The 26614-nt window shown below is 45.6% G+C and overlaps 1 protein-coding gene across 3 annotated transcripts in view; it reads left to right on the top strand.

The window, feature by feature from the left end:
* The window catches only part of fmnl2b (formin-like 2b), a 360828-nt gene that overhangs the window by 229820 nt on the left and 104394 nt on the right, over positions 1–26614 (top strand). For all 3 annotated transcript variants that reach the window (XM_034179825.1, XM_034179807.1, XM_034179816.1), the window contains 3 exons: positions 18377–18611; positions 18752–18820; positions 18893–18973. In XM_034179825.1, the coding sequence (XP_034035716.1) occupies positions 18377–18611; positions 18752–18820; positions 18893–18973 (385 nt within the window). The remainder of the gene's footprint in view (positions 1–18376; positions 18612–18751; positions 18821–18892; positions 18974–26614) is intronic.

The raw sequence follows: 26614 nt of genomic DNA on the forward strand, positions 1-26614 counted from the left end.
ATAAAAACAAACGTCAGACAAAGGAGGCTGGCCCGCAGGGAATGTTTTGTCTGCGGCTCTTGTGAGCATATGCAGCAGGACTGCCCCAAAACGGTCAAACTACAACGCCCGTCCTTAGAAACTGGGCTAAGGGTGGGTCATAACACGCACGCGGGGAAACCCCGCAAATCTGCACGAATCCCAGTAACGATCCTTTATGGGGATTTAACCCTTCACGCCCCAGCACTGGTAGACACGGGGTCGGAAGGGAATCTGCTAGATAGCAGATGGGCAAAGGAAGTAGGGCTCCCCCTGGTGGCTCTGCCGGCACCATTGCAGGTGCGAGCACTAGATGGCACCCTGCTTCCATTAATCACACATCAGACACAGCCAGTGACTTTGGTTGTGTCTGGAATTCACAGGGAGGAGATAGTGTTCCATGTAACACCTTCTACCTCCCGAGTGATTTTGGGATTTCCATGGATGGTGAAGCACAATCCCCGGATAGATTGGCCGTCCGGGGTTGTGATGCAGTGGAGCGAAATTTGCCACCGGGAGTGTTTAGGATCCTCGGTTCCTCCCGGCACGACGGCTAATGAGGAGGTTAAAGTCCCCACCAATCTATCGGCGGTGCCAAAGGAGTACCATGATCTGGCTGACGTTTTCAGCAAAGATCTGGCGCTCACTCTTCCCCCGCACTGACCGTACGATTGTGCCATCGATTTGGTCCCGGGCGCTGAGTACCCGTCCAGTAGGTTGTACAACCTCTCACGTCCGGAACGCGAATCAATGGAGACCTACATCCGGGACTTTTTAGCTGCTGGGCTGATCCGGAACTCCACCTCCCTGATGGGTGCTGGTTTCTTTTTTGTGGGTAAAAAGGACGGCGGACTCCGTCCATGCATTGATTACAGAGGGCTGAACGAAATCACGGTTCGCAACCGATACCCGTTACCTCTGTTGGATTCAGTGTTCACGCCCCTGCATGGAGCCCAAATTTTCACTAAATTGGATCTTAGAAACGCGTACCACCTGGTTCGGATCCGGAAGGGAGACGAATGGAAGACGGCATTCAACACCCCGTTAGGTCACTTTGAGTACCTGGTCATGCCGTTCGGCCTCACTAACGCCCCCCGCGACGTTCCAAGCTTTGGTAAATGACGTCTTGCGGGACTTCCTGCATCGGTTCGTCTTCGTATATCTGGACGATATACTCATCTTTTCCCCGGACCCTGAGACCCATGTCCAGCATGTACGTCAGGTCCTACAGCGGTTGTTGGAGAACCGGCTGTTTGTGAAGGGCGAGAAGTGCGAGTTCCACCTCACTTCTTTGTCCTTCCTGGGGTTCATCATCTCCTCCAACTCCGTCGCCCCTGATCCGGCCAAGGTTGCGGCGGTGAGAGATTGGCCCCAACCAACAAGCCTCAGGAAACTACAGCAGTTCCTCGGCTTTGCAAATTTCTACAGGAGGTTCATTAAAGGTTACAGTCAGGTAGTTAGCCCCCTGACTGCCCTGACCTCCACCACGGTCCCCTTCGCCTGGTCGGATCGGTGCGAAGCCGCGTTCCAGGAGTTGAAACGGCGGTTCTCGACTGCACCAGTTCTGGTGCAGCCTGATCCTGATCGCCAGTACATAGTGGAAGTGGACGCCTCTGACTCAGGGATAGGAGCCGTGCTGTCCCAGAGCGTGGAGGCTGATAAGGTTCTCCATCCTTGTGCCTATTTTTCCCGCAGGTTGACCCCAGCTGAACGGAACTATGATGTCAGCAATCGGGAGCTCCTCGCGGTGAAGGAGGCTCTTGAAGAGTGGAGACACCTGCTGGAGGGGGCATCGTTGCCCTTCACGGTTTTCACGGACCATCGGAACCTGGAGTACATCCGGACTGCCAAGTGGCTGAACCCCAGGCAAGCCCGCTGGTCTCTGTTCTTCGGGCGCTTTGACTTCCGGATCACGTACCGCCCCGGGACCAAGAACCAAAAATCAGATGCATTGTCCCGGGTGCACAAAGAAGAAGCCAAAGCGGGGCTGTCGAACCCCACCGAGACCATCATCCCCGAGTCCACTGTCGTGGCCACCCTCTCCTGCGACGTGGAGAAGACCGTCCGGGAGGCCCTGGCAAGGAGCCCAGACCGGGGGACCGGCCCCAAGAACAGACTGTACGTCCCACCAGAGGCAAGAGCTGCCGTAATGGACTTCTGTCACGGGTCCAAGCTGTCCTGTCATCCCAGAGTGCGTAGGACCGTGGCAGTAGTCCAGCAGCGCTTCTGGTGGGCGTCCCTGGAAGCCGACGTCCGGGACTACGTCCAGGCCTGTACCATCTGCGCCAGGGGCAAGGCAGACCATCGGAGGACTTCGGGACTCCTCCAACCCCTGCCGGTGCCTCATCGCCCCTGGTCTCACGTCGGCCTGGACTTCATCACGGGCCTCCTGCCGTCCCAGGGCAACACTGTAATTCTCACGATAGTGGACCGGTTCTCCAAGGCGGCCCACTTCGTGGCCCTCCCGAAGCTCCCGACGGCCCAGGAGACGGCAGACCTCCTGGTCCACCACGTCATGCGGCTGCATGGGATACCATCGGACATCGTTTCAGATCGTGGTCCCCAGTTCTCTTCGCAGGTGTGGAAGACTCTCCCAAATTGAAAGACAGGTACATCGGACCATTCACAATCCTCAAAATCATCAACCCGGCTGCAGTGAAGCTCCAACTCCCAGCTTCACTGCGGATCCACCCTGTATTCCACGTGTCCCATATCAAGCCACACCACACCTCGCCCCTCTGTGCACCTGGACCTACGCCGCCTCCTGCCCGGCTCATCGACGGCGAGCCTGCTTGGACAGTCCGCAGGCTCCTGGACGTCCGTCGTAAGGGCCGGGGGTTCCAATATCTGGTGGACTGGGAGGGGTATGGACCTGAAGAACGCTCCTGGGTGAAGAGGAGCTTCATCCTGGACCCGGCCCTCCTGGCCGATTTCTACAGAAGACACCCGGACAGGAGGCGCCCGTTGAGGGGGGGGTCCTGTTATGTGGGCCGCTGAAGAGGAGGTACTGCTGGCCCACCACCACCAGAGGGCGCCCTGCTTGGAGTGCGGGCTCCAAGCACGAGAGGGCGCCAGACCCAGAAGAAGTGACAGCTGTCACTCATCGCACCAGCTTTCACTCATCATCATCACCATAAAGGCCGGACTGCAACTCCACCTCCTCGCAGAGAAATTGACTACCATTGGAAAGGTAATTTCTCTGCTGACTAACACTTTGTGTGTAATAACCTGAACTTCTATTGCAGCCGTTTTCCTGGAGTGTTGCCTTATCTGGAGGATTGGCGTTTGGTGTGACAGCGACGGCTTCGCCTCACACCCCAAACCAGATAAGTGGTTGACCAGGAGCTGCACGAGTGTGTGTGATTGGAGGTGGAGGTGCTCCCTCCTAACTGTGTTTGGACTGTGGATTACTGAGTGTGCGGACTCACACTCATACATCTTATCTCTGCTTTCTGCCAGCAGTACCAGGGTCGACAGCCGAAGACAGAGGCCACCTGGGGACTCGAGACTTGGCGGCTCCGGTGTTCTTCAGACCGTTGGTGGTGGAAGCCGTGTGGGATGCGGCTTCTCTCTTGTCGGGGGTCTTCTATCTTCGAGCCTGCCCACACATCACCTGGTGTTAATTGACTGTGCAAATTCTGTGAATTTAGTTGTGTATTATCACAACATTAAATTGTTACTTTTTGGCTTACTCATTGTCCGTTCATTTGCGCCCCCTGTTGTGGGTCCGTGCTACGACACCTTCACAACAGTTAGTTGGTATTTTCCCCTGTTTTAAGATAAGGATTATAGCTGCAAGTCTTAAGGTTGGTGGTAAGGTGCCATTATTAAAAGACTCGCTAAACATACTCAAAAGTGGTGTCAATAACTGTTTCTGGAAGGTTTTATGAAACTCTATTGGCAGGCCATCAGGCTTCGGAGCTTTGCCTGAGTTAATACTTTTAATGGCCCGCAATAGTTCTTCCGTTGTTATGTCTTCATCCAGATCCTCTTTAACCTTCTGTGTGGCTGTATTAAACTGAAGATGGTTAAGAAAGGCATCTCTGTAAGCAGAAGTAGGGGAGCAATCTGACCTGTACAAAGATTGGTAAAATTCCTTAAATGCATTATTAATATCTTGAGGGTCATCCAGCATCTCTCCTGATTGTGTAATTATGCCATTAATTGCCCTTTCATACCGTATTTTTTTAATTCTCCAAGCTAACAATTTGCCAGCCTTTTCTCCCTGATCGTAAAAGGCCTGGTTCAATCACAGTAAACTTTTGGCTGCTTTATCCATCCATCCATCCATTTTCTTCCGCTTTATCCGGAGTTGGGTCGCGGGGGCAGCAGCTCAAGCAAAGCCGCCCAGACCTCCCGATCCACACACACGTCCCCCAGCTCCTCCGGGGGAACCCCAAGGCCTTCCCAAGCCAGCTGAAAGATGTGTTAATTTATTGTATTCTGTTCTTAAAAGTAGTAACTTTTTTGTTTTTCAGGATTATCTTTGTTATTTATATCTATTTCCAAATATTTTATTTTTTTCTCTAAATTATTCATTTCTGCTTTTTGTTTCTTGTTTTTAGTACTTGTGAAGCTAATAATCAATCAATCAATTTTATTTATATAGCGCCAAATCACAACAAACAGTTGCCCCAAGGCGCTTTATATTGTAAGGCAAGGCCATACAATAATTACGTAAAAACCCCAATGGTCAAAACGACCCCCTGTGAGCAAGCACTTGGCGACAGTGGAAAGGAAAAACTCCCTTTTAACAGGAAGAAACCTCCAGCAGAACCAGGCTCAGGGAGGGGCAGTCTTCAGTCTTCTGCTGGGACTGGTTGGGGCTGAGGGAGAGAACCAGGAAAAAGACATGCTGTGGAGGGGAGCAGAGATCAATAATAATTTCAATAATAATCAATAATTTCCCCTCTAATATATGCCTTGAAGGCTTCCCATCTAGTTTGATTAGTAATGATCTGAAAGTAAGTATCAATCTTTTCTTCAATATGTTTAACAAATTCTGGGTTTTGAAGCCATCTCACTTGCAGACGCCAATAAGGGGGAGACTGTTGGAGTTTCTCAAAATACACGGTCATGGAAATGGGGGAATGGTCACTAATAACTATACAGTCACATCAGCAGTTCTGAATTTTAGACACCAATTCTTGTGATACTAAAAAATAATCAATGTGAGATCTGGACTTCTGTACTCCTGAGTAGCATGACTATTCCAGTTTATCTGGGTTAAGTTTTCTCCATATTTCTACTAAGTTTAGGTCTGTGATATATTGTAAAAAAATTTTCCTGGATTGTTTTTTATAGGGATCAGTTTTCATAGAGTGATCTAACAGCGGGTTTAAGGTGCAGTTAAAATCCCCACCGATTACATTTAAGCCATACAGTAAAGACAAAGTCAGGAAGAAATCTTCAAAAAAATTTGGATTGTCCTCATTAGGACCATACATGCTGACCAAATTCAGTGACAGAGATAAGATCTTTCCCTGAGCAATAACGAACCTTCCTTGGGGGTCCCGAATAGTATTAATGAGTTGAAAAGGAATTGATTTGTGGATAAGAATTAATAACCCCTGAGCATAATTGTTAAATGTAGCATGTATGATTTGACCAGACCATCTACATTGTAGTTGTTTAATTTCAGTGACTGTAATATGAATTTCCTGAAGAAAAATTAGTCCATCCATCCATCCATTTTCTTCCGCTTTATCCAGAGTCAGCTTGGTTTTTTTTTGTTTTTTTGTTTTTTTTTTTAGCAGCTGAGCAAAAATTATTTCGGAATGCAAATTTTTAAGTCTATTCATTACCTGTTTCAACTTAGTTAACTTATTAAGTCCCCTGACATTCCAGCTTGTGAATCTTAAATTAGGCCATTTTGAACTTTCCATGTTGCTTTACATATGATATTTGAGACCGATGATCATGTTGAGTGTGACATAAGATAAACAAATAAAAAGGATAAAAGTAATATAAAACTGAACCAAACATATAAAAACACTTAACCTTCAAGAACTCCCCCTTCCCTTATTCAAACTAAACATAAGGGCAAATACCAATCCACACACATGAGGAGTGGCTTAACTGTAGGCACACCACATAGACAGCCCACATGGGCCCTCCCAACTCCGTGTCCCAACCTGATGCTTTAAACACTTAACGTCCTAGACTAATGGATATGGAGCATAATATTATTATCGCTTCTTGATTAACCGCCTCAGTAACCTGTGGCAAATAAAGCAAGTTTATAGGCCTGTACTTGCATAAAGTGTCCACCAAATATGGTAGTGACAGCTCTGCATACAGTCAAAATAATTGTATCATAAAAAAAGAGAGAGAAAAGAAGAAAAAGACCTGTATTAAGCTAGTGCACCAATGATATCGTCTATATCAGTCCTGCTGTAATTTCCTATACTCTTGGCTGTTTAGAGTTTTAGGGGTTTATGAGGAAAGGAACTTCTCAGCTTCTTCTGGTGTGGAGAACAGTACTATTTTCCCATTGTGCAGAGCCCTCATCCTACAAGGGCACAGGGTAAATCCCCGAAAAGATCCAGCTTCAATGAACTTTTTCCTCACTGCACTGAATGGGCTTCGTGCATTCATGGTGTCCGCTGATAAATCTTGAGCAAAGATGATGTTGTGACAATCGTGACTAAGCGAACGTTGTTTGGATGTGTTGAAGACAACCTCGCGGTCTTGGAATCGTAAAAAACGGATGATTACAGCTCTGCTCTGATCCTGTCTTGGTCTCGCCAAAGCACGGTGTGCTCTTTCCAATGTGAACAATCTGTCGGCATCAAGCCCCAGCCATATCAGCAGCATGCGCTGAATATAGTCAGCCATGGGCTGCTTCTTTTCAGCATTTTCGGGGAGCCCTACCAGCCTTAGGTTCTTCCTCCAGGCACGGTTTTCCAGGTCTTCCATCTTAGACTCCAAGTATGCGATGCGTTTAGCGGAGGCAGACTGTTCCATTTTCACCCTCTCAAGGCCATCTTCCGCATCGCCTATGCAGCCTTCAGCCTCCGTGAGCCGCTTAGCATTAGCGGTGATATCTTGTTGAAGATCGGCAAAACTCTTTTTCACAGCATCAACAGAGCTGTTCATCTCAGCTATGTGTCTCTCTACATTATCAAGTTTTGTCCCAAACCATCAAGAGTACTTACAGCATCTTGGTGTTAATCGCGGTGATAGTCGTTCGGAGTGAATGCAGCTCAGTTAGCACCGTGGCTAAATTGACCCGCAAGCCATCCTCATTATTAGCATTGTATGCTGCCACTGTTGTCATAGCTGTATTTTTGGGTTTCTGGGAACCACGAGATCTGGAGCTGCTTTCACAGTCTTTAAGCATTGTTTGTTTAGACATATTGTAGAGCGAATTAAAAGCGCTAATAACTAGGACTTTATAAACTTTTAGCGGAGTTGCAAGGAGCATCCACTCTAAGCTGCCATCTTGTTCTGCGGCTCCACAGCCCACAGGTGAACAGCTTAATTGGAAACAGGTGAGTGTCATGATTGGGTATAAAAGGAGCATCCACAAAAGCCTCAGCCGTTCACAAGCAAAGATGGAGAGAGGATCACCACTTTGTGAACAACTGCTTGAAAAAATAGTCCAACAGTTTAAGAACAATGTTTCTCAATGTTCAATTGCAAGGAATTTAGGGATTCCACCATCAACAGTCCATAATATAATCAGAAGATTCAGAGAATCTGGAGAACTTTCTACATGTAAGCGGCAAGGCTGAAAACCAACACTGAATGCCTGTGACCTTCGATCCCTCAGGCGACACTGCAATAAAATCCAAGATCATTGTGTAAAGGATCTTACCACATGGGCTAAGGAACACTTCAGAAAATCCTAACCCTAACCCGGCTTGCTGGCTTGGAGCCGGGCGTGAAATGTGATCTGTGTAGTGGGCCAGTTTTGGTAACCAGAACTGGCACTGCAGGATGAACCGAATGGGATGCACCTGTCTTTGAGCAGTTTTGCTGATTCCTGTTTGCAGCATGATGCTGTCACCACCATGCTTCACTGTAGGGATGGTGCCTGGTTTCCTCTAAACATGACACCAAAGAGTTCAATCTTTGTCTCATCAGACCAGAGAATTTTGTTTCTCCTGGTCTGAGTCCTTCAGGTGACTTTTGTCAAACTCCAGGCAGGCTCTCATGTGCCTTTTACTAAGGAGTGACTTTTTTTTTTTTTTTTTGAGGGGGTGACAAGGATGGGAAGGATTGACAATGAACATATCAGAGGGACAGCACAGGTAGGATGGTTTGGAGATGACATCAAAGAGGCAAGACTGACATGGTTTGGACATGTGGAGAGAAGGGACCAAGGATATATAAGGAGAAGAATGCTAAGTATGGAGCCACCTGGCAGGAGGAGAAGAGGGAAGACAAAGAGCAGGTTTATGGATGTGCTGAGGGAGGACATGTGGGTGGTTTCTGAGACAGAGGAAGATGCAGAGGACAGGGTAATCTTACAGACAGATGATGTGCAGTGGCATAGTGGTGGGCGATATAAGAAAGATAAGATGCCTTTTATTGTCATTGAATAAAATTCAACAAAATTTAAGTTTCAGCTTCACCTTGTCTAGCAAAGGACCTCATACAATAATTGAAGACAAAGGACAAAAGTCCACATTCAACTATATACACAGAGAATACAGTCGGCAGAGAAATACAGCAGGAGGTATCAAAAAGTGCTGTGTGCATGACAGTCCTGTAGATAAGTAAATAAATATACAGACCTCGTATATATATATATATATATATATATATATATATATATATATATATATATATATATATATATATATATATATATGTGTGTGTGTGTGTGTGTGTGTGCGTGCAAATGTATAGAGCAGGCAGGGAAATTCAGCAGAAATATCAAAAGTGCTGTGTGCATGACAGTCCTATGAATACAATAAATAAATATGTATATACACAAAGGATACAGCAGGCAGCAAAATGCAGCAAAAGGTATTAAAAGTGTTTAAAAGTGCTGTGTGCATGACAGTCCTATAAACAAATGAATAAATATATATAGTACAGTCCAGGAGTTGCAGTCTCTGTAAGTAAATAGAGCAGGCCAGGTGTACTGAATGCATGATTACAGTCCCTGAAGAAGTGTGTGTGTGTGTGTGTGTGTGTGTGTGTGTGTGTGTGTGTGTGTGTGTGTGTGTGTGTGTGTGTGTGTGTGTGTGTGTGTGTGTGTGTGTGTGTGTGTCGATAACTACAGGGTGGTGGGGTATATATGAGAAGCTGCGGGGGGGGGGGGGGGGGGGGGCGCTAATAGCTCTGACTGCCATAAAGAAAAAAATGTCTCTCAGTCTGTTTGTAGTGGCCCTTATATTTCTGTACCGCTTGCCTGATGGAAGCGGTACAAACAGTCTGTGGCCCAGGTGACTGGGGTCTGCAGTGATGGATTTGGCCCTTTTCTTGACACGACCCTCGTAAATGGAATCCAAGTATGGGAGGGGGCAGCCAACAATGCCCTGTGCTGTCCTCACCACCTGCACCAGACTCTTGTTCTCCTTGGCCGTACAGCTGCCGTACCACACAGTCACACTGAGGCAGAAGATGCTCTCTATTGTGGCCCTGTAAACGTTTGCCAACAGTCGGGAGGATAGTCAAGCGTGTTTCAGTTTCCTGAGGAAGAAGAGCCTTTGTTGCGTCTTCTTCACCAGATGGGAGGTGTTCATGCACCAAGACAGATCAGATGTGATATGGAGGCCCAGAAATTTGATGTTATCCACATGCTCCACCACTTCTCCGCCTATGAGGAGGGGGACGTGGTCCGTTTTCTTGGCCCTCCTAAAATCCACAATGACCTCTTTGGTCCTCCCTGTATTCAGTGTCAGATTGTCTGCAAACTTCACAAGTGTATTTGTGGGGTGGATGGCAGTACAATCATGTGTGCAGAGAGTGAAGAGGGCTGGGCTGAGCACACAGCCGGAGTGCCTGTGTTAAGGACCAGAGAAGACGACGTAAGGTCACCTATTCTCACCACCTGAGGTTTATTGGTGAGAAGGTCTCTGATCCAGTAGCACAGCAGCACAGGCAAACCCAACTGGTGTAGCTTCAGTGTCAGCTTGTCTGTAATGACTGTGTTAAAAGCTGAGCTGAAGTCTACATATAGTATTCTAACATATGTGTTGGGGTGCTGCAGATAGGTCAGGGCTGTGTGCAGAGTGACGGAAACAGCATCCTCTGTTGAACGGTTCCCTCAGTAGGTGAACTGAAGGCTGTCCAGGTCCGCAGGGATGAGGTCTCTGATGTGCCTTAGAAGAATCCGCTCAAAGCATTTCATGATTACCGGGGTCAGAGCGACAGGCCGGTAGTCATTCAGGTAGGTGATGGATCAATCAATCAATCAAATCAAATCAAATCAATTTTATTTATATAGCACCAAATCACAACAAACAGTTGCCCCAAGGCGCTTTATATTGTAAGGCAAGGCCATACAATAATTATGTAAAACCCCAACGGTCAAAACGACCCCCTGTGAGCAAGCACTTGGCTACAGTGGGAAGGAAAAACTCCCTTTTAACAGGAAGAAACCTCCACCAGAACCAGGCTCAGGGAGGGGCAGTCTTCTGCTGGGACTGGCTGGGTCTGAGGGAGAGAACCAGGAAAAAGACATGCTGTGGAGGGGAGCAGAGATCGATCACTAATGATTAAATGCAGAGTGGTGCATACAGAGCAAAAAGAGAAAGAAACAGTGCATCATGGGAACCCCCCAGCAGTCTACGTCTATAGCAGCATAACTAAGGGATGGTTCAGGGTCACCCGATCCAGCCCTAACTATAAGCTTTAGCAAAAAGGAAAGTTTTAAGCCTAATCTTAAAAGTAGAGAGGGTGTCTGTCTCCCTGATCTGAATTGGGAGCTGGTTCCACAGGAGAGGAGCCTGAAAGCTGAAGGCTCTGCCTCCCATTCTACTCCTACAAACCCTAGGAACTACAAGTAAGCCTGCAGTCTGAGAGCGAAGCGCTCTATTGGGGTGATATGGTACTACGAGGTCCCTAAGATAAGATGGGACCTGATTATTCAAAACCTTATAAGTAAGAAGAAGAATTTTAAATTCTATTCTAGAATTAACAGGAAGCCAATGAAGAGAGGCCAATATGGGTGAGATATGCTCTCTCCTTCTAGTCCCCGTTAGCTGCAGCATTTTGAATTAACTGAAGGCTTTTTAGGGAACTTTTAGGACAACCTGATAATAATGAATTACAATAGTCCAGCCTAGAGGAAATAAATGCATGAATTAGTTTTTCAGCATCACTCTGAGACAAGACCTTTCTAATTTTAGAGATATTGCGTAAATGCAAAAAAGCAGTCCTACATATTTGTTTAATATGCGCTTTGAATGACATATCCTGATCAAAAATGACTCCAAGATTTCTCACAGTGTTACTAGAGGTCAGGGTAATGCCATCCAGAGTAAGGATCTGGTTAGACACCATGTTTCTAAGATTTGTGGGGCCAAGTACAATAACTTCAGTTTTATCTGAGTTTAAAAGCAGGAAATTAGAGGTCATCCATGTCTTTATGTCTGTAAGACAATCCTGCAGTTTAGCTAATTGGTGTGTGTCCTCTGGCTTCATGGATAGATAAAGCTGGGTATCATCTGCATAACAATGAAAATTTAAGCAATATCGTCTAATAATACTGCCTAAGGGAAGCATGTATAAAGTGAATAAAATTGGTCCTAGCACAGAACCTTGTGGAACTCCAAAATTAACTTTAGTGTGTGAAGAAGATTCCCCATTTACATGAACAAATTGTAATCTATTAGACAAATATGATTCAAACCACCGCAGCGCAGTGCCTTTAATACCTATGGCATGCTCTAATCTCTGTAATAAAATTTTATGGTCAACAGTATCAAAAGCAGCACTGAGGTCTAACAGAACAAGCACAGAGATGAGTCCACTGTCCGAGGCCATAAGAAGATCATTTGTAACCTTCACTAATGCTGTTTCTGTACTATGATGAATTCTCAAACCTGACTGAAACTCTTCAAATAGACCATTCCTCTGCAGATGATCAGTTAGCTGTTTTACAACTACCCTTTCGAGAATTTTTGAGAGAAAAGGAAGGCTGGAGATTGGCCTAAGATAGCTGGGTCAAGTGATGGCTTTTTAAGTAATGGTTTAATTACTGCCACCTTAAAAGCCTATGGTACATAGCCAACTAACAAAGATAGATTGATCATATTTAAGATCGAAGCATTAAATAATGGTAGGGCTTCCTTGAGCAGCCTGGTAGGAATGGGGTCTAATAAACATGTTGATGGTTTGGATGAAGTAACTAATGAAAATAACTCAGACAGAACAATCGGAGAGAAAGAGTCTAACCAAATACCGGCATCACTGAAAGCAGCCAAAGATAACGATACGTCTTTGGGATGGTTATGAGTAATTTTTTCTCTAATAGTTAAAATTTTGTTAGCAAAGAAAGTCATGAAGTCATTACTAGTTAAAGTTAATGGAATACTCAGCTCAATAGAGCTCTGACTCTTTGTCAGCCTGGCTACAGTGCTGAAAAGAAACCTGGGGTTGTTCTTATTTTCTTCAATTAGTGATGAGTAGAAAGATGTCCTAGCTTTACGGAGGGCTTTTTTATAGAGCAACAGACTCTTTTTCCAGGCTAAGTGAAGATCTTCTAAATTAGTGAGACGCCATTTCCTCTCCAACTTACGGGTTATCTGCTTTAAGCTACGAGTTTGTGAGTTATACCACGGAGTCAGGCACTTCTGATTTAAAGCTCTCTTTTTCAGAGGAGCTACAGCATCCAAAGTTGTCTTCAATGAGGATGTAAAACTATTGACGAGATACTCTATCTCACTTACAGAGTTTAGGTGGCTACTCTGCACTGTGTTGGTATATGGCATTAGAGAACATAAAGAAGGAATCATATCCTTTAAACCTAGTTACAGCACTTTCTGAAAGACATCTAGTGTAATGAAACTTATTCCCCACTGCTGGGTAGTCCATCAGAGTAAATGTAAATGTTATTAAGAAATGATCAGACAGAAGGGAGTTTTCAGGGAATACTGTTAAGTCTTCTATTTCCATACCATAAGTCAGAACAAGATCTAAGATATGATTAAAGTGGTGGGTGGACTCATTTACATTTTGAGCAAAGCCAATTGAGTCTAATAATAGATTAAATGCAGTGTTGAGGCTGTCATTCTCAGCATCTGTGTGGATGTTAAAATCACCCACTATAATTATCTTATCTGAGCTAAGCGCTAAGTCAGACAAAAGGTCTGAAAATTCACAGAGAAACTCACAGTAACGACCAGGTGGACGATAGATAATAACAAATAAAACTGGTTTTTGGGACTTCCAATTTGGATGGACAAGACTAAGAGTCAAGCTTTCAAATGAATTAAAGCTCTGTCTGGGTTTTTGATTAATTAATAAGCTGGAATGGAAGATTGCTGCTAATCCTCCGCCTCGGCCCGTGCTACGAGCATTCTGACAGTTAGTGTGACTTGGGGGTGTTGACTCATTTAAACTAACATATTCATCCTGCTGTAACCAGGTTTCTGTAAGGCAGAATAAATCAATATGTTGATCAATTATTATATCATTTACCAACAGGGACTTAGAAGAGAGAGACCTAATGTTTAATAGACCACATTTAACTATTTTAGTCTGTGGTGCAGTTAAAGGTACTATATTATTTTTTCTTTTTGAATTTTTATGCTTACATAGATTTTTGCTGGTTAATTGTGGTCTGGGAGCAGACACCGTCTCTACGGGGATGGGGTAATGAGGGGATGGCAGGGGGAGAGAAGCTGCAGAGAGGTGTGTAAGACTACAACTCTGCTTCTTTGGTATCGGTATTATGAAATGGCGGACTTGAGGCACCCAGGAACCATGGCCAGGCACAGGGACAGATTGAAAATATCTGAAAACACTCCTGCTAATTGATTAGCACATGTTCTCAGAGTCCGACCTGACACCCCATCCGGTTCTGCAGCTTTGCGGATGTTGATCTTCTGCAAGGTGGACATCACCTGATGGTGCTACAGGACAAGGGGCTGGTGCTGCTCCTCAGGTTTGGGTAAATGTACAGCCTCCCTGCTGTTTGAAGTGTCAAAATTAGTGAAGGTTACAAATGATCTTCTTATGGCCTCAGACAGTGGACTCATCTCTGTGCTTGTCCTGTTAGACCTCAGTGTTGCTTTTGATACTGTTAACCATAAAATTTTATTACAGAGATTAGAGCATGCCATAGGTATTAAAGGCACTGCGCTGCGGTGGTTTGAATTATATTTATCTAATAGATTACAATTTGTTCATGTAAATGGGGAGTCTTCTTCACAGACTAAGGTTAATTATGGAGTTCCACAAGGTTCTAAGCCAGAGGACACACACCAATTAGTTAAACTGCAGGATTGTCTTACAGACATAAAGACATGGATGACCTCTAATTTCCTGCTTTTAAATTCAGATAAAACTGAAGTTATTGTACTTGGCCCCACAAATCTTAGAAACATGGTGTCTAACCAGATCCTTACTCTGGATGGCATTACCCTGACCTCCAGTAATACTGTGAGAAATCTTGGAGTCATTTTTGATCAGCATATGTCCTTCAATGCGCATATTAAGCAAATATGTATGACTGCTTTTTTGCATTTGCGCAATATCTCTAAAATTAGAAAGGTCTTGTCTCAGAGTGATGCTGAAAAACTAATTCATGCATTTATTTCTTCTAGGCTGGACTATTGTAATTCATTATTATCAGGTTGTCCTAAAAGTTCCCTGAAAAGCCTTCAGTTAATTCAAAATGCTGCAGCTAGAGTACTGACGGGGACTAGAAGGAGAGAGTATATTTATCCCATATTGGCTTCTCTTCATTGGCTCCCTGTTAATTCCAGAATAGAATTTAAAATTCTTCTTCTTACTTACAAGGTTTTGAATAATCAGGTCCCATCTTATCTTAGAGACCTCATAGTACCATATCACCCCAATAGAGCGCTTCGCTCTCAGACTGCAGGCTTACTTGTAGTTCCTAGGGTTTGTAAGAGTAGAATGGGAGGCAGAGCCTTCAGCTTTCAGGCTCCTCTCCTGTGGAACCAGCTCCCAATTCGGATCAGGGAGACAGACACCCTCTCTACTTTTAAGATTAGGCTTAAAACTTTCCTTTTTGCTAAAGCTTATAGTTAGGGCTGGATCAGGTGACCCTGAACCATCCCTTAGTTATGCTGCTATAGACTTAGACTGCTGGGGGGTTCCCATGATGCACTGAGTGTTTCTTTCTCTTTTTGCTCTGTATGCACCACTCTGCATTTAATCATTAGTGATTGATCTCTGCTCTCTTCCACAGCATGTCTTTTTCCTGGTTCTCTCCCTCAGCCCCAACCAGTCCCAGCAGAAGACTGCCCCTCCCTGAGCCTGGTTCTGCTGGAGGTTTCTTCCTGTTAAAAGGGAGTTTTTCCTTCGCACTGTCGCCAAGTGCTTGCTCACAGGGGGTCGTTTTGACCGTTGGGGTTTTTCTGTAATTATTGTATGGCTTTTGCCTTACAATATAAAGCGCCTTGGGGCAACTGTTTGTTGTGATTTGGCGCTATATAAATAAAATTGATTTGATTTGATTTGATTTGATTTGAAAACAGGCAAAGAAGTTGTTCAAAGTGTCAGGCAGGATGGGGTCATGGCTGGCTAGTTGATTCTTGCGCTTGTAATCCGTCATGGTCCTGATGCCTCGCCACATGTTCTGAGGGTCATTGTTATTAAAGTGCTCCTCTATGCGTTGTTTATACTGGAGTTTTGCCTGCTTAATTCCACTCCTCAGTTCAGATCGAGCCCTGCAGTAAGCCAGCCTGTCTCCAGCCCGGTAGGCAGCATCTCGGGCCTTCAGCAGGGACCGTACTGTGCTATCCAATCATGGTTTCTGGTTGGGAAACTCCTTAATGGTCTTTACAGGGAGGGCAGCATCAGTACAGAACTGGATGTAACACAGGACAGATGATGTATATTCTTCCAGGTCCGCCCCATCCCTAAACACACTCCAGTCTGTGTCCTCAAACCAGTCCTGGAGTGTGGAGGAGGCCTCCTCAGACCAAACTTGAACTGTCCTAATGGTTGGCTTTGATCTACATGCCAGGGGGTTATAAGCAGGAATCAGCTCCACTAAAATGTGGTCAGGCATGCCCAGATGTGGTGCTGCTGCAGCCTTGTAGTATACCTGATCCAAGATATTGTTGTCTCAGGTGGGGAAGTTTATGTACTTGTGAAATTTAGGGAACACCGCCTTTAATTCAATATGATTAATATCTCCAGCCACAATCACAGCCGTTGACGCTCATCTGCCCGTTAACCAGGCCGTACAGCGGCTCTAATGCTACTTTAGCATTTGCCCGTGGTGGTATCTAGACAGTTACGATCACAGTAGACGAGAGCTCTCTCACCAACTTAAAAGGTCTGCATTTCACCACCAAGTATTCCAAATCAGGAGAGCAGAATGTTGCAAAAATGTGTGTGGCTGTGCACCAAAGATTGTTTACATACAGTGCCAGACCCCCACCTCTGCTCTTACCCAAAACCACAGTCCTGTCCACCCGGAGGAGAGAGCGTCCCTCTATCTCCACCGCTGTATCTGGGATGTTATCGTCCAGCCAGGTCTCGGTAACAGCGGCCACATAACTGTTCATCCTTCGCGAGATGATCCTAAGTCGGATCTCGTCAATCTTGTTGGCAAGAGACCTGGCATTGGCAAAGAAGAAGCTAGAAAGTGCCGGTCTGTACGGGTTAGCTTGTAGCCTAGTATGCAAGCCGGCTCTCTTACCCCTTTTCTGTTTGCGAAAATGCCGGACAGTGGCGTGGAGAAGTTCATAGGCTCAGTAGTCCTTTGCAACTCCGGTAGAATAAAGTCCAGTTTAGGGGATGTGTGAAGTCTGCACTGTAGCCCAATGTTCCATAAACGATTTAACCATTTCATGGTAGAAATTTGGTTGATGGTACAGATTTAGACTCCACCGACCAATTGTGGTAATGTTTGTTGATGACGTTATCGTATGTAAAAGTGACATGACGGAATTAAGCAATTGTCCCATTAAATTCACCAGACAGTCTCCATTTCAATGCATTTTAGAAGTGCGTGCTTCAAGCTTTATACAAGTTTTTAAATTATGTTAATAGGCCTACTATAACCTGAATTATGATGAATAATGTCTGCAGTGTTTTTCTTGTTAATTTTATGGTCATATTTGGTGCGTGTGTTTGCAGAAAGCCACAGTAAACAGTCTCAAATTTCATCATTCAGCTGAGTTGAGAGCTCTGTCTCGGGGGAGGAGAGCAGAGGAAAAAAAAATGCATTCCACTTTATGATTGGTGGAACCCCACAACATAATCCAATCAGGATCATCAATCCACGTGATGGGGTCTCTGAGGACTTTTTGGACAAAACGCCACCAAAAGAAGGCAAACTAACACTGCCTCCTGCTGGACAGAAGCAGGAATGGCAAAATGAGATCATTCCAATGCACAAAAATACATGTCTAACAAGTCAGAGAATCAGGTGCTCAAAATTAATTCTGTTTTTGTTTTTTGTTGTTTTTTATTTATTGATTTCTTTATTTTAATCAGTTCAGCTTTGCAAAGGGACTTTGGGGGAGGTGATGGTCTCGTGGTTAAGGTGTTGGGCTTGAGACCAGAAGATCCTCAGTTCAAATCCCCACTTGACTGGAAAATCACTAAGGGCCCTTGGGCAAGGTCCTTAATCCCCTATTGCTCCCGGTGTGTAGTGAGCGCCTTGTATGGCAGAACCCTGACATTGGGGTGAATGTGAGGCATAATTGTAAAGTGCTTTGAGTGTCTGATGCAGATGGAAAAGTGAGATATAAATGCAGTCCATTTACTATATGACCCATTCAGCAACACTTCATTAGAATTTTTACACTTAAGTTTATATCGCGATATATACTGTTACTGTGAAGGGATTCAATTTATACTGTAATATGAGTTTTAAGTCCTATCGCCCAGCCCTACAATGGTACCACCTAATGGTAGCAGCTAGAAGCAGAAGAAGACACCCTGTAAAACATCAGTTTCTGAGGTGGCTTGTGACATATCCCTTTGGCTGCTCCCTTGTGTTGCACTCGGGGTCACCACAGCAAATCCGAAGTGGATCTGCATTATATGCCAAATGCCCTTCCAGAGGCAAATCCACATGGAGAAATGTGGCAGAGGTGGCTTTGAACTGAGAACCTTCCACATTGAAACCAAGTGCACTAACCACTTGGCCACCACTCCTACTGTAGGGAAAATGTACTCCTCTAAATCTCTTACTGTGCCAAAATGAATGACGTCCATGAATTACATGTTGTGAAATGCTGTGTTTGTTCAGGTTTGACCTACGGACAGTTCGGGTGGACTTTGTGGAGTGTCTGATGCGCTTCTTGCCCACTGAGGCTGAGGTGAAGCTCCTACGGCAATATGAGAGAGACAGAAAACCTCTGGATTCTCTGAGTGATGAGGATCGCTTCATGATGCAATTTAGCCGTATTGAAAGATTAAGCCAGCGCATGTCCATCATGGCTTTCATGGGCAACTTCAACGATAATATTCAGATGCTCACGCCGGTAAGGTGGACATCAAAATTCTAACAAGTAGTGTGTGTGTGTGTGTGTGTGTGAGAGAGAGAGAGAGAGAGAGACAGAAAGACAGACATGCACACACACACACAGACTCCTCATTGTCAAAAACTGTTATGTGTCCACAGCAACTGCATGCCATCATTGCGGCCTCTGTGTCAATAAAGTCATCCCAGAAGCTGAAGAAGATCCTGGAGGTCAGTGTGTGTCTGTTTGTATGTTTATAGGTGAGTTCTGCTGTAAATGTCAAAATACTGTTGTCCTTGCAGATCATCTTGGCGTTGGGAAACTACATGAACAGCAGTAAGAGAGGAGCTGTGTATGGATTCAAACTGCAGAGTTTAGACCTGGTAATCCTCACATGCATTAAGTCAACACCAAAATTAAACTACAGCATCACTGACAAACAATACAACAAAATTACGCCCCCAAAAAACAAAAACCCTGAAACCACAAACTGCATGCTTAAGACAGGGTCAGTGATTTGAACTGAAACTTTTTCTAGACTTACTGGGTATTTTACCCTGAACTAAACCTAAGCCACATTTCAGGAAAAATAAAAGAATATGAGCTGAGCTCATATTCTTTTATGAAAGAATATGAGCTCAGCCTCATATTATGAGGATATGAGGATAAGAATATGAGCTGAGCTCGGCCGGGCTCAGCCCGAAAGAGCAACGTGGGCCCGCCCTCCTGTGGGTTCACCACCTGCAGAGGGGGCCATGGGGGTCGGGTGCAGAGAGGACTGGGTGGCGGTCAAGAGCGGGTGGCCCGACAGCCCAGTCCGCGCTCACAGCCCCTGGCTGTTGGGACATGGAATGTCACCTCACTGGGGGGGAAGGAGCCTGAGCTTGTGCAGGAGGTTGAGAGATACCGACTAGAGATAGTCGGGCTCACCTCCACGCACAGCTTGGGCTCTGGTACCCAAGTCCTGGAGAGCGGCTAGACGCTACACTTTTCTGGTGTTGTCCATGGGGAGAGGCGGAGAGCTGGGGTTGCATTGCTTATTGCTCCCCAGCTCAGTCGCCATGTGTTGGAGTTGACCCCAGTGAATGAGAGGGTTGCGTCCCTACGCCTTCGGGTCGGGGACAGGTCACTCCGACTGGGGACTCCATTGTTCTCCTGAGGGATTTCAACGCCCACGTGGGCAGTGACAGTGAGACCTGGAGGGGGGTGATTGGGAAGAACGGCCTCCCCGATCTGAACCCAAGTGGTGTTCAGTTGTTGGACTTCTGTGCTAGTCACAATTTGTCCATCACGAACACCATGTTTGAGCACAAGGGTGTCCATAAGTGCACGTGGCACCAGGACACCCTGAGCCTGAGGTCGATGATCGACTTTGTAGTCGTATCATCTGACCTTCGGCCACGTGTCTCGTACACTCGAGTGAAGAGAGGGGCTGAGCTGTCGACCGATCACCACCTGGTGGTGAGTTGGACCCGCTGGGAGGGGAGGAAGCCGGTCAGACCTGGCAGACCAAAACGTATTGTGAGGGTCTGCTGGGAATGACTGGCGGAACCCTCTGTCAGCGAGGTCTTCAACTCCCACCTCCGGGAGAGCTTCTCCCAGATCCCAGGGGAGGTTGGAGAAATGGAGTCCGAGTGGACCATGTTCTCCACCTCCATTGTCGATGCGGCCGCTCATAGCTGTGGTCACAAGGTCTCTGGTGCCAGTCACGGCGGCAGTCCCCGAACCCGGTGGTGGAAGTAAGGGATACTGTCAAGCTGAAGAAGGAGTCCTACTTGTCTTTGTTGGTAGGTGGGACCCCGGAGGCAGCTGACAGGTACCGGCAGGCCAAGCGTGCCGCAGCCCTTGCAGTCGCAGAGGCAAAAACTCGGGACTGGGAGGAGTTCAGGGAGGCCATGGAGGAGGACTATCGGTCGGCCTCAAAGAAATTCTGGCAAACCGTCCGACGCCTCAGGAGGCGGAAGCAGCTCTCCACCAGCACTGTCTACGGAGTGGGTGGGGAGCTGTTGACCCTGACTGGGGATGTTGTCGGGCAGTGGAAGGAATACTTCGAGGATCTCCTCAATCCCATCGTCACGTCTTCCGAAGAGGAAGCAAAGACTGGGGACTCAGAGGCAGACTCATCCATTACCCAGACCGAAGTCACCGAGGTGGTTAGAAAGCTCCTCGGTGGCTCCTGGGGTGGATGAAATCTTTCCTGAGTACCTTAAATCTCTGGATGTTGTGGGACTGTCTTGGCTGACATGCCTCTGCAACATCACGTGGTGGTTGGGGACAGTGCCTCTGGATTGGCAGACCAGGGTGGTGGTCCCTATGTTTAAGAAGGGGGGCCGGAGGGTGTGTTTCAACTACAGGGGGATCACACTCCTCACCCTCCCCGGTAAGGTCTATTCCAGAGTACTGGAGAGAAGAATTTGACCGATAGTCGAACCTCGGATTCAGGAGGAGCAGTGTGGTTTTCGTCCTGGTCGCGGCACACTGGACTGGCTCTAAATGCTCCATCGGGTGCTCGGGGGTTCATGGGAGTTCACCCAACCAGTCCACATGTGCTTTGTGGATCTGGAGAAGGCGTTTGACCGTGTCCCTCGGGGCACCCTGTGGTGGGTCCCTGTACGACCACAGCAGGAGCTTGGTTCGCATTGCCGGTAGTAAGTCAAACCTGTTTCCAGTGCATGTTGGCCTCCGCCAGGGCTGCCCTTTGTCACCGGTTCTGTTCATTATCTTTATGGACAGAATTTCTAGGCACTGCCAGGGTGTAGAGGGGGTCTGGTTTGGGAACCACAGAATCTTGTCTCTGCTGTTTGCGGACGATGTGGTTCTGTTGGCTTCGTCAAATCAGGACCTTCAGCGTGCACTGGGGCGGTTTGCAGCTGAGTGTGAAACGTCCGGGATGAAAATCAGCACCTCCAAATTCGAGGCCATGGTTCTCGACCGGAAAAAGGTGCTTTGCCCTCTTCAGGTCGGTGGAGTGTCCTTGCCTCAAGTGGAGGAGTTTAAGTATCTTGGGGTCTTGTTCACGAGTGCGGGACGGATGGAGCATGAGATCGATAGACAGATCAGTGCAGCACCTGCAGTGATGCGGTCACTGTATCGGACCGTCATGGTGAAGAGAGAGCTGAGTAGGGGGCAAAGCTCTCGATTTACCAATTGATCTAAGTTCTGATCCTCACCTATGGTCATGAGATTTGGCTCAGGACCGAAACAACGAGATCGCGAGTACAAGCGGCCGAGATGAGTTTCCTCCGCAGGGTGGCTGGGCACTCCCTTAGAGATAGGGTGAGGAGCTCGGTCACATGGAAGATCATTGGCTGCCCTCTCCGCTCCCTGATGGACATCTACAGCTCCCGCTGCCTTAGCAGAGCGCTAAACATCACTAAAGACAGCTCCCACCCTGGCTTTGAACTGTTTGACCTGATGCCCTCAAGTAAGCACTACAGGTGTATTAAGACCAGAACAAACAGACTCAAAAACAGTTTCTTTCCCAAAGCGATAACCATCCTGAATTCCCACATACATCGATGATAATGTGCAACATTCCATCCCATAATGTGCAATATTTATAATTTTTAATAATGTATACAATAACATACTTATTCTGCAATGTACATACCATCCAGGTCCGTGCACCTTACCTTCTAATATTTACATTGTATATATACTTTTTCTGATACATATTACTTGAAATCGCTGCTTTCTTCTTACTTGCCTGCACTGATTTTGGAGTTGGCTTTTAATCTCGTTGTACATCGTATAATGACAGTAAAAGGCATTCTATTCTATTCTATATCATTCCTCAAACTACTCTCACGGCCTCTACTGGTGGTTGGCTCTCACTGCGGTATTGTATCACTTCCTGTTCCGGAGCACAGCGGTGTTTTGCTGTATCTGTTAGCTGTTTAATCTGCGCAGTTAGATTGATCTAGTTACCTAGATAACGATTTGCTTCACAGTGTAATCTTCACGTGCCTTAACTAAAGCACCCCCTCTGCTGAATCACCTCTAAATTATTTACACATTATTCACTTTGTGTGTTTTTAGGAATCCGCTAGCTTAACGCAGCTACTAGCTCTTAGCCGGTTTAGCATGGCGGCTTCTCCTGTCTCTCCCGCACTTTTCTGCTCTGGGTGTGAAATGTTTAGTTATTCCTCGGCCTCCTTTAGCAGTAATGGTACTTGTAATAAGTGTAGCTTATTCGTAGCTTTGGAGGCCAGGCTGGGCGAATTGGAGACTCGGTTCCACACCGTGGAAAATTCTACAGCTAGCCAGGCCCCTGTAGTCGGTGCGGACCAAGGTAGCTTAGCCGCCGTTAGTTTCCCTCTGGCAGATCCCGAGCAGCCGGGAAAGCAGGCCGACTGGGTGACTGTGAGGAGGAAGCGTAGCCCTAAACAGAAGCCCCGTGTACACCGCCAACCCATTCACATTTCTAACTGTTTTTCCCCACTCGGCGACACACCCACAGAGGATCAAACTCTGGTTATTGGCGACTCTGTTTTGAGAAATGTGAAGTTAGTGACACCAGCAACCATAGTCAATTGTCTTCCGGGGGCCAGAGCAGGCGACATCGAAGGAAATTTGAAACTGCTGGCTAAGGCTAAGCGTAAATTTGGTAAGATTGTAATTCACGTCGGCAGTAATGACACCCGGTTACGCCAATCGGAGGTCACTAAAATTAACATTGAATCGGTGTGTAACTTTGCAAAAACAATGTCGGACTCTGTAGTTTTCTCTGGGCCCCTCCCCAATCGGACCGGGAGTGACATGTTTAGCCGCATGTTCTCCTTGAATTGCTGGCTGTCTGAGTGGTGTCCAAAAAATGAGGTGGGCTTCATTGATAATTGGCAAAGCTTCTGGGGAAAACCTGGTCTTGTTAGGAGAGACGGCATCCATCCCACTTTAGATGGAGCAGCTCTCATTTCTAGAAATCTGGCCAATTTTCTTGGATCCTCCAAACTGTGACTGTCTAGCGTTGGGACCAGGAGGCAGAGCTGTGGTCTTATACACCTGTCTGCAGCTTCTCTCCCCCTGCCATCCCCTCATTACCCCATCCCCGTAGAGACGGTGCCTGCTTCCAGACCACCAATAACCAGCAAAAATCTATTTAAGCAAAAAAATTCAAAAAGAAAAAATAATATAGCACCTTCAACTGCACCACAGACTAAAACAGTTAAATGTGGTCTATTAAACATTAGGTCTCTCTCTTCTAAGTCCCTGTTGGTAAATGATATAATAATTGATCAACGTATTGATTTATTCTGCCTAACAGAAACCTGGTTACAGCAGGATGAATATGTTAGTTTAAATGAGTCAACACCCCCGAGTCACACTAACTGTCAGAATGCTCGTAGTACGGGCCGGGGCGGAGGATTAGCAGCAATCTTCCATTCCAGCTTATTAATTAATCAAAAACCTAGACAGAGCTTTAATTCATTTGAAAGCTTGTCTCTTAGTCTTTTCCATCCAAATTGGAAGTCCCAAAAACCAGTTTTATTTGCTATTATCTATCGTCCACCTGGTCGTTACTGTGAGTTTCTCTGTGAATTTTCAGACCTTCTGTCTGACTTAGTGCTTAGCTCAGATAAGATACTTATAGTGGGCGATTTTAACATCCACACAGATGCTGAGAATGACAGCCTCAACACTGCATTTAATCTATTATTAGACTCAATTGGCTTTGCTCAAAATGTAAATGAGTCCACCCACCACTTTAATCATATCTTAGATCTTGTTCTGACTTATGGTATGGAAATTGAAGACTTAACAGCATTCCTTGAAAACTCCCTTCTGTCTGATCATTTCTTAATAACATTTACATTTACTCTGATGGACTACCCAGCAGTGGGGAATAAGTTTCATTACACTAGAAGTCTTTCAGAAAGCGCTGTAACTAGGTTTAAGGATATGATTCCTTCTTTATGTTCTCTAATGCCATATACCAACACAGTGCAGAGTAGCTACCTAAACTCTGTAAGTGAGATAGAGTATCTCGTCAGTAGTTTTACATCCTCATTGAAGACAACTTTGGATGCTGTAGCTCCTCTGAAAAAGAGAGCTTTAAATCAGAAGTGCCTGATTCCGTGGTATAACTCACAAACTCGCAGCTTAAAGCAGATAACCCGTAAGTTGGAGAGGAAATGGCGTCTCACTAATTTAGAAGATCTTCACTTAGCCTGGAAAAAGAGTCTGTTGCTCTATAAAAAAGCCCTCCGTAAAGCTAGGACATCTTACTACTCATCACTAATTGAAGAAAATAAGAACAACCCCAGGTTTCTTTTCAGCACTGTAGTCAGGCTGACAAAGAGTCAGAGCTCTATTGAGCCGAGTATTCCTTTAACTTTAACTAGTAATGACTTCATGACTTTCTTTGCTAATAAAATTTTAACTATTAGAGAAAAAATCACTCATAACCATCCCAAAGACGTACCGTTATCTTTGGCTGCTTTCAGTGATGCCGGTATTTGGTTAGACTCTTTCTCTCAGATTGTTCTGAGTTATTTTCATTAGTTACTTCCTCCAAACCATCAACATGTCTATTGTCATGTCAACATGTCTACGAGTTTGTGAGTTATACCACGGAGTCAGGCACTTCTGATTTAAAGCTCTCTTTTTCAGAGGAGCTACAGCATCCAAAGTTGTCTTCAATGAGGATGTAAAACTATTAACGAGATACTCTATCTCACTTACAGAGTTTACCTAGCTACTCTAAATGTTATTAAGAAATGATCAGACAGAAGGGAGTTTTCAGGGAATACTGTTAAGTCTTCTATTTCCATACCATAAGTCAGAACAAGATCTAAGATATGATTAAAGTGGTGGGTGGACTCATTTACATTTTGAGCAAAGCCAATAGAGTCTAATAATAGATTAAATGCAGTGTTGAGGCTGTCATTCTCAGCATCTGTGTGGATGTTAAAATCGCCCACTATAATTATCTTATCTGAGCTAAGCACTAAGTCAGACAAAAGGTCTGAAAATTCACAGAGAAACTCACAGTAACGACCAGGTGGACGATAGATAATAACAAATAAAACTGGTTTTTGGGACTTCCAATTTGGATGGACTAGACTAAGAGTCAAGCTTTCACATGAATTAAAGCTCTGTCTGGGTTTTTGATTAATTAATAAGCTGGAATGGAAGATTGCTGCTAATCCTCCGCCTCGGCCTGTGCTACGAGCATTCTGGCAGTTAGTGTGACTCGGGGTGTTGACTCATTTAAACTAACATATTCATCCTGCTGTAACCAGGTTTTTGTGAGGCATAATAAATCAATATGTTCATCAATTATTATATCATTTACTAACAGGGACTTAGAAGAGAGAGACCTAATGTTTAATAGACCACATTTAACTGTTTTAGTCTGTGGTGCAGTTAAAGGTGCTATATTATTTTTTCTTTTTGAATTTTTATGCTTAAATAGATTTTTACTGGTTGTTGGTGGTTTGGGAGCAGGCACCGTCTCTACGGGGATGGGGTAATGAGGGGATGGCAGGGGGAGAGAAGCTGCAGAGAGGTGTGTAAGACTACAACTCTGCTTCCTGGTCTCAACCCTGGATAGTCACGGTTTGGAGGATTTAAGAAAATTGGCCAGATTTCTAGAAATGAGAGCTGCTCCATCCAAAGTGGGATGGATGCCGTCTCTCCTAACAAGACCAGGTTTTCCCCAGAAGCTTTGCCAATTATCTATGAAGCCCACCTCATTTTTTGGACACCACTCAGACAGCCAGCAATTCAAGGAGAATATGCGGCTAAACATGTCACTCCCGGTCCGATTGGGGAGGGGCCCAGAGAAAACTACAGAGTCCGACATTGTTTTTGCAAAGTTACACACCGATTCAATGTTAATTTTAGTGACCTCCGATTGGCGTAACCGGGTGTCATTACTGCAGACGTGAATTACAATCTTACCAAATTTACGCTTAGCTTTAGCCAGCAGTTTCAAATTTCCTTCAATGTCGCCTGCTCTGGCCCCCGGAAGACAATTGACTATGGTTGCTGGTGTCGCTAACTTCACATTTCTCAAAACAGAG

The sequence above is a fragment of the Thalassophryne amazonica genome, chromosome 1 (assembly GCF_902500255.1).
Source record: "Thalassophryne amazonica chromosome 1, fThaAma1.1, whole genome shotgun sequence".
In the NCBI taxonomy this organism is placed as follows: Eukaryota; Metazoa; Chordata; class Actinopteri; order Batrachoidiformes; family Batrachoididae; genus Thalassophryne; species Thalassophryne amazonica.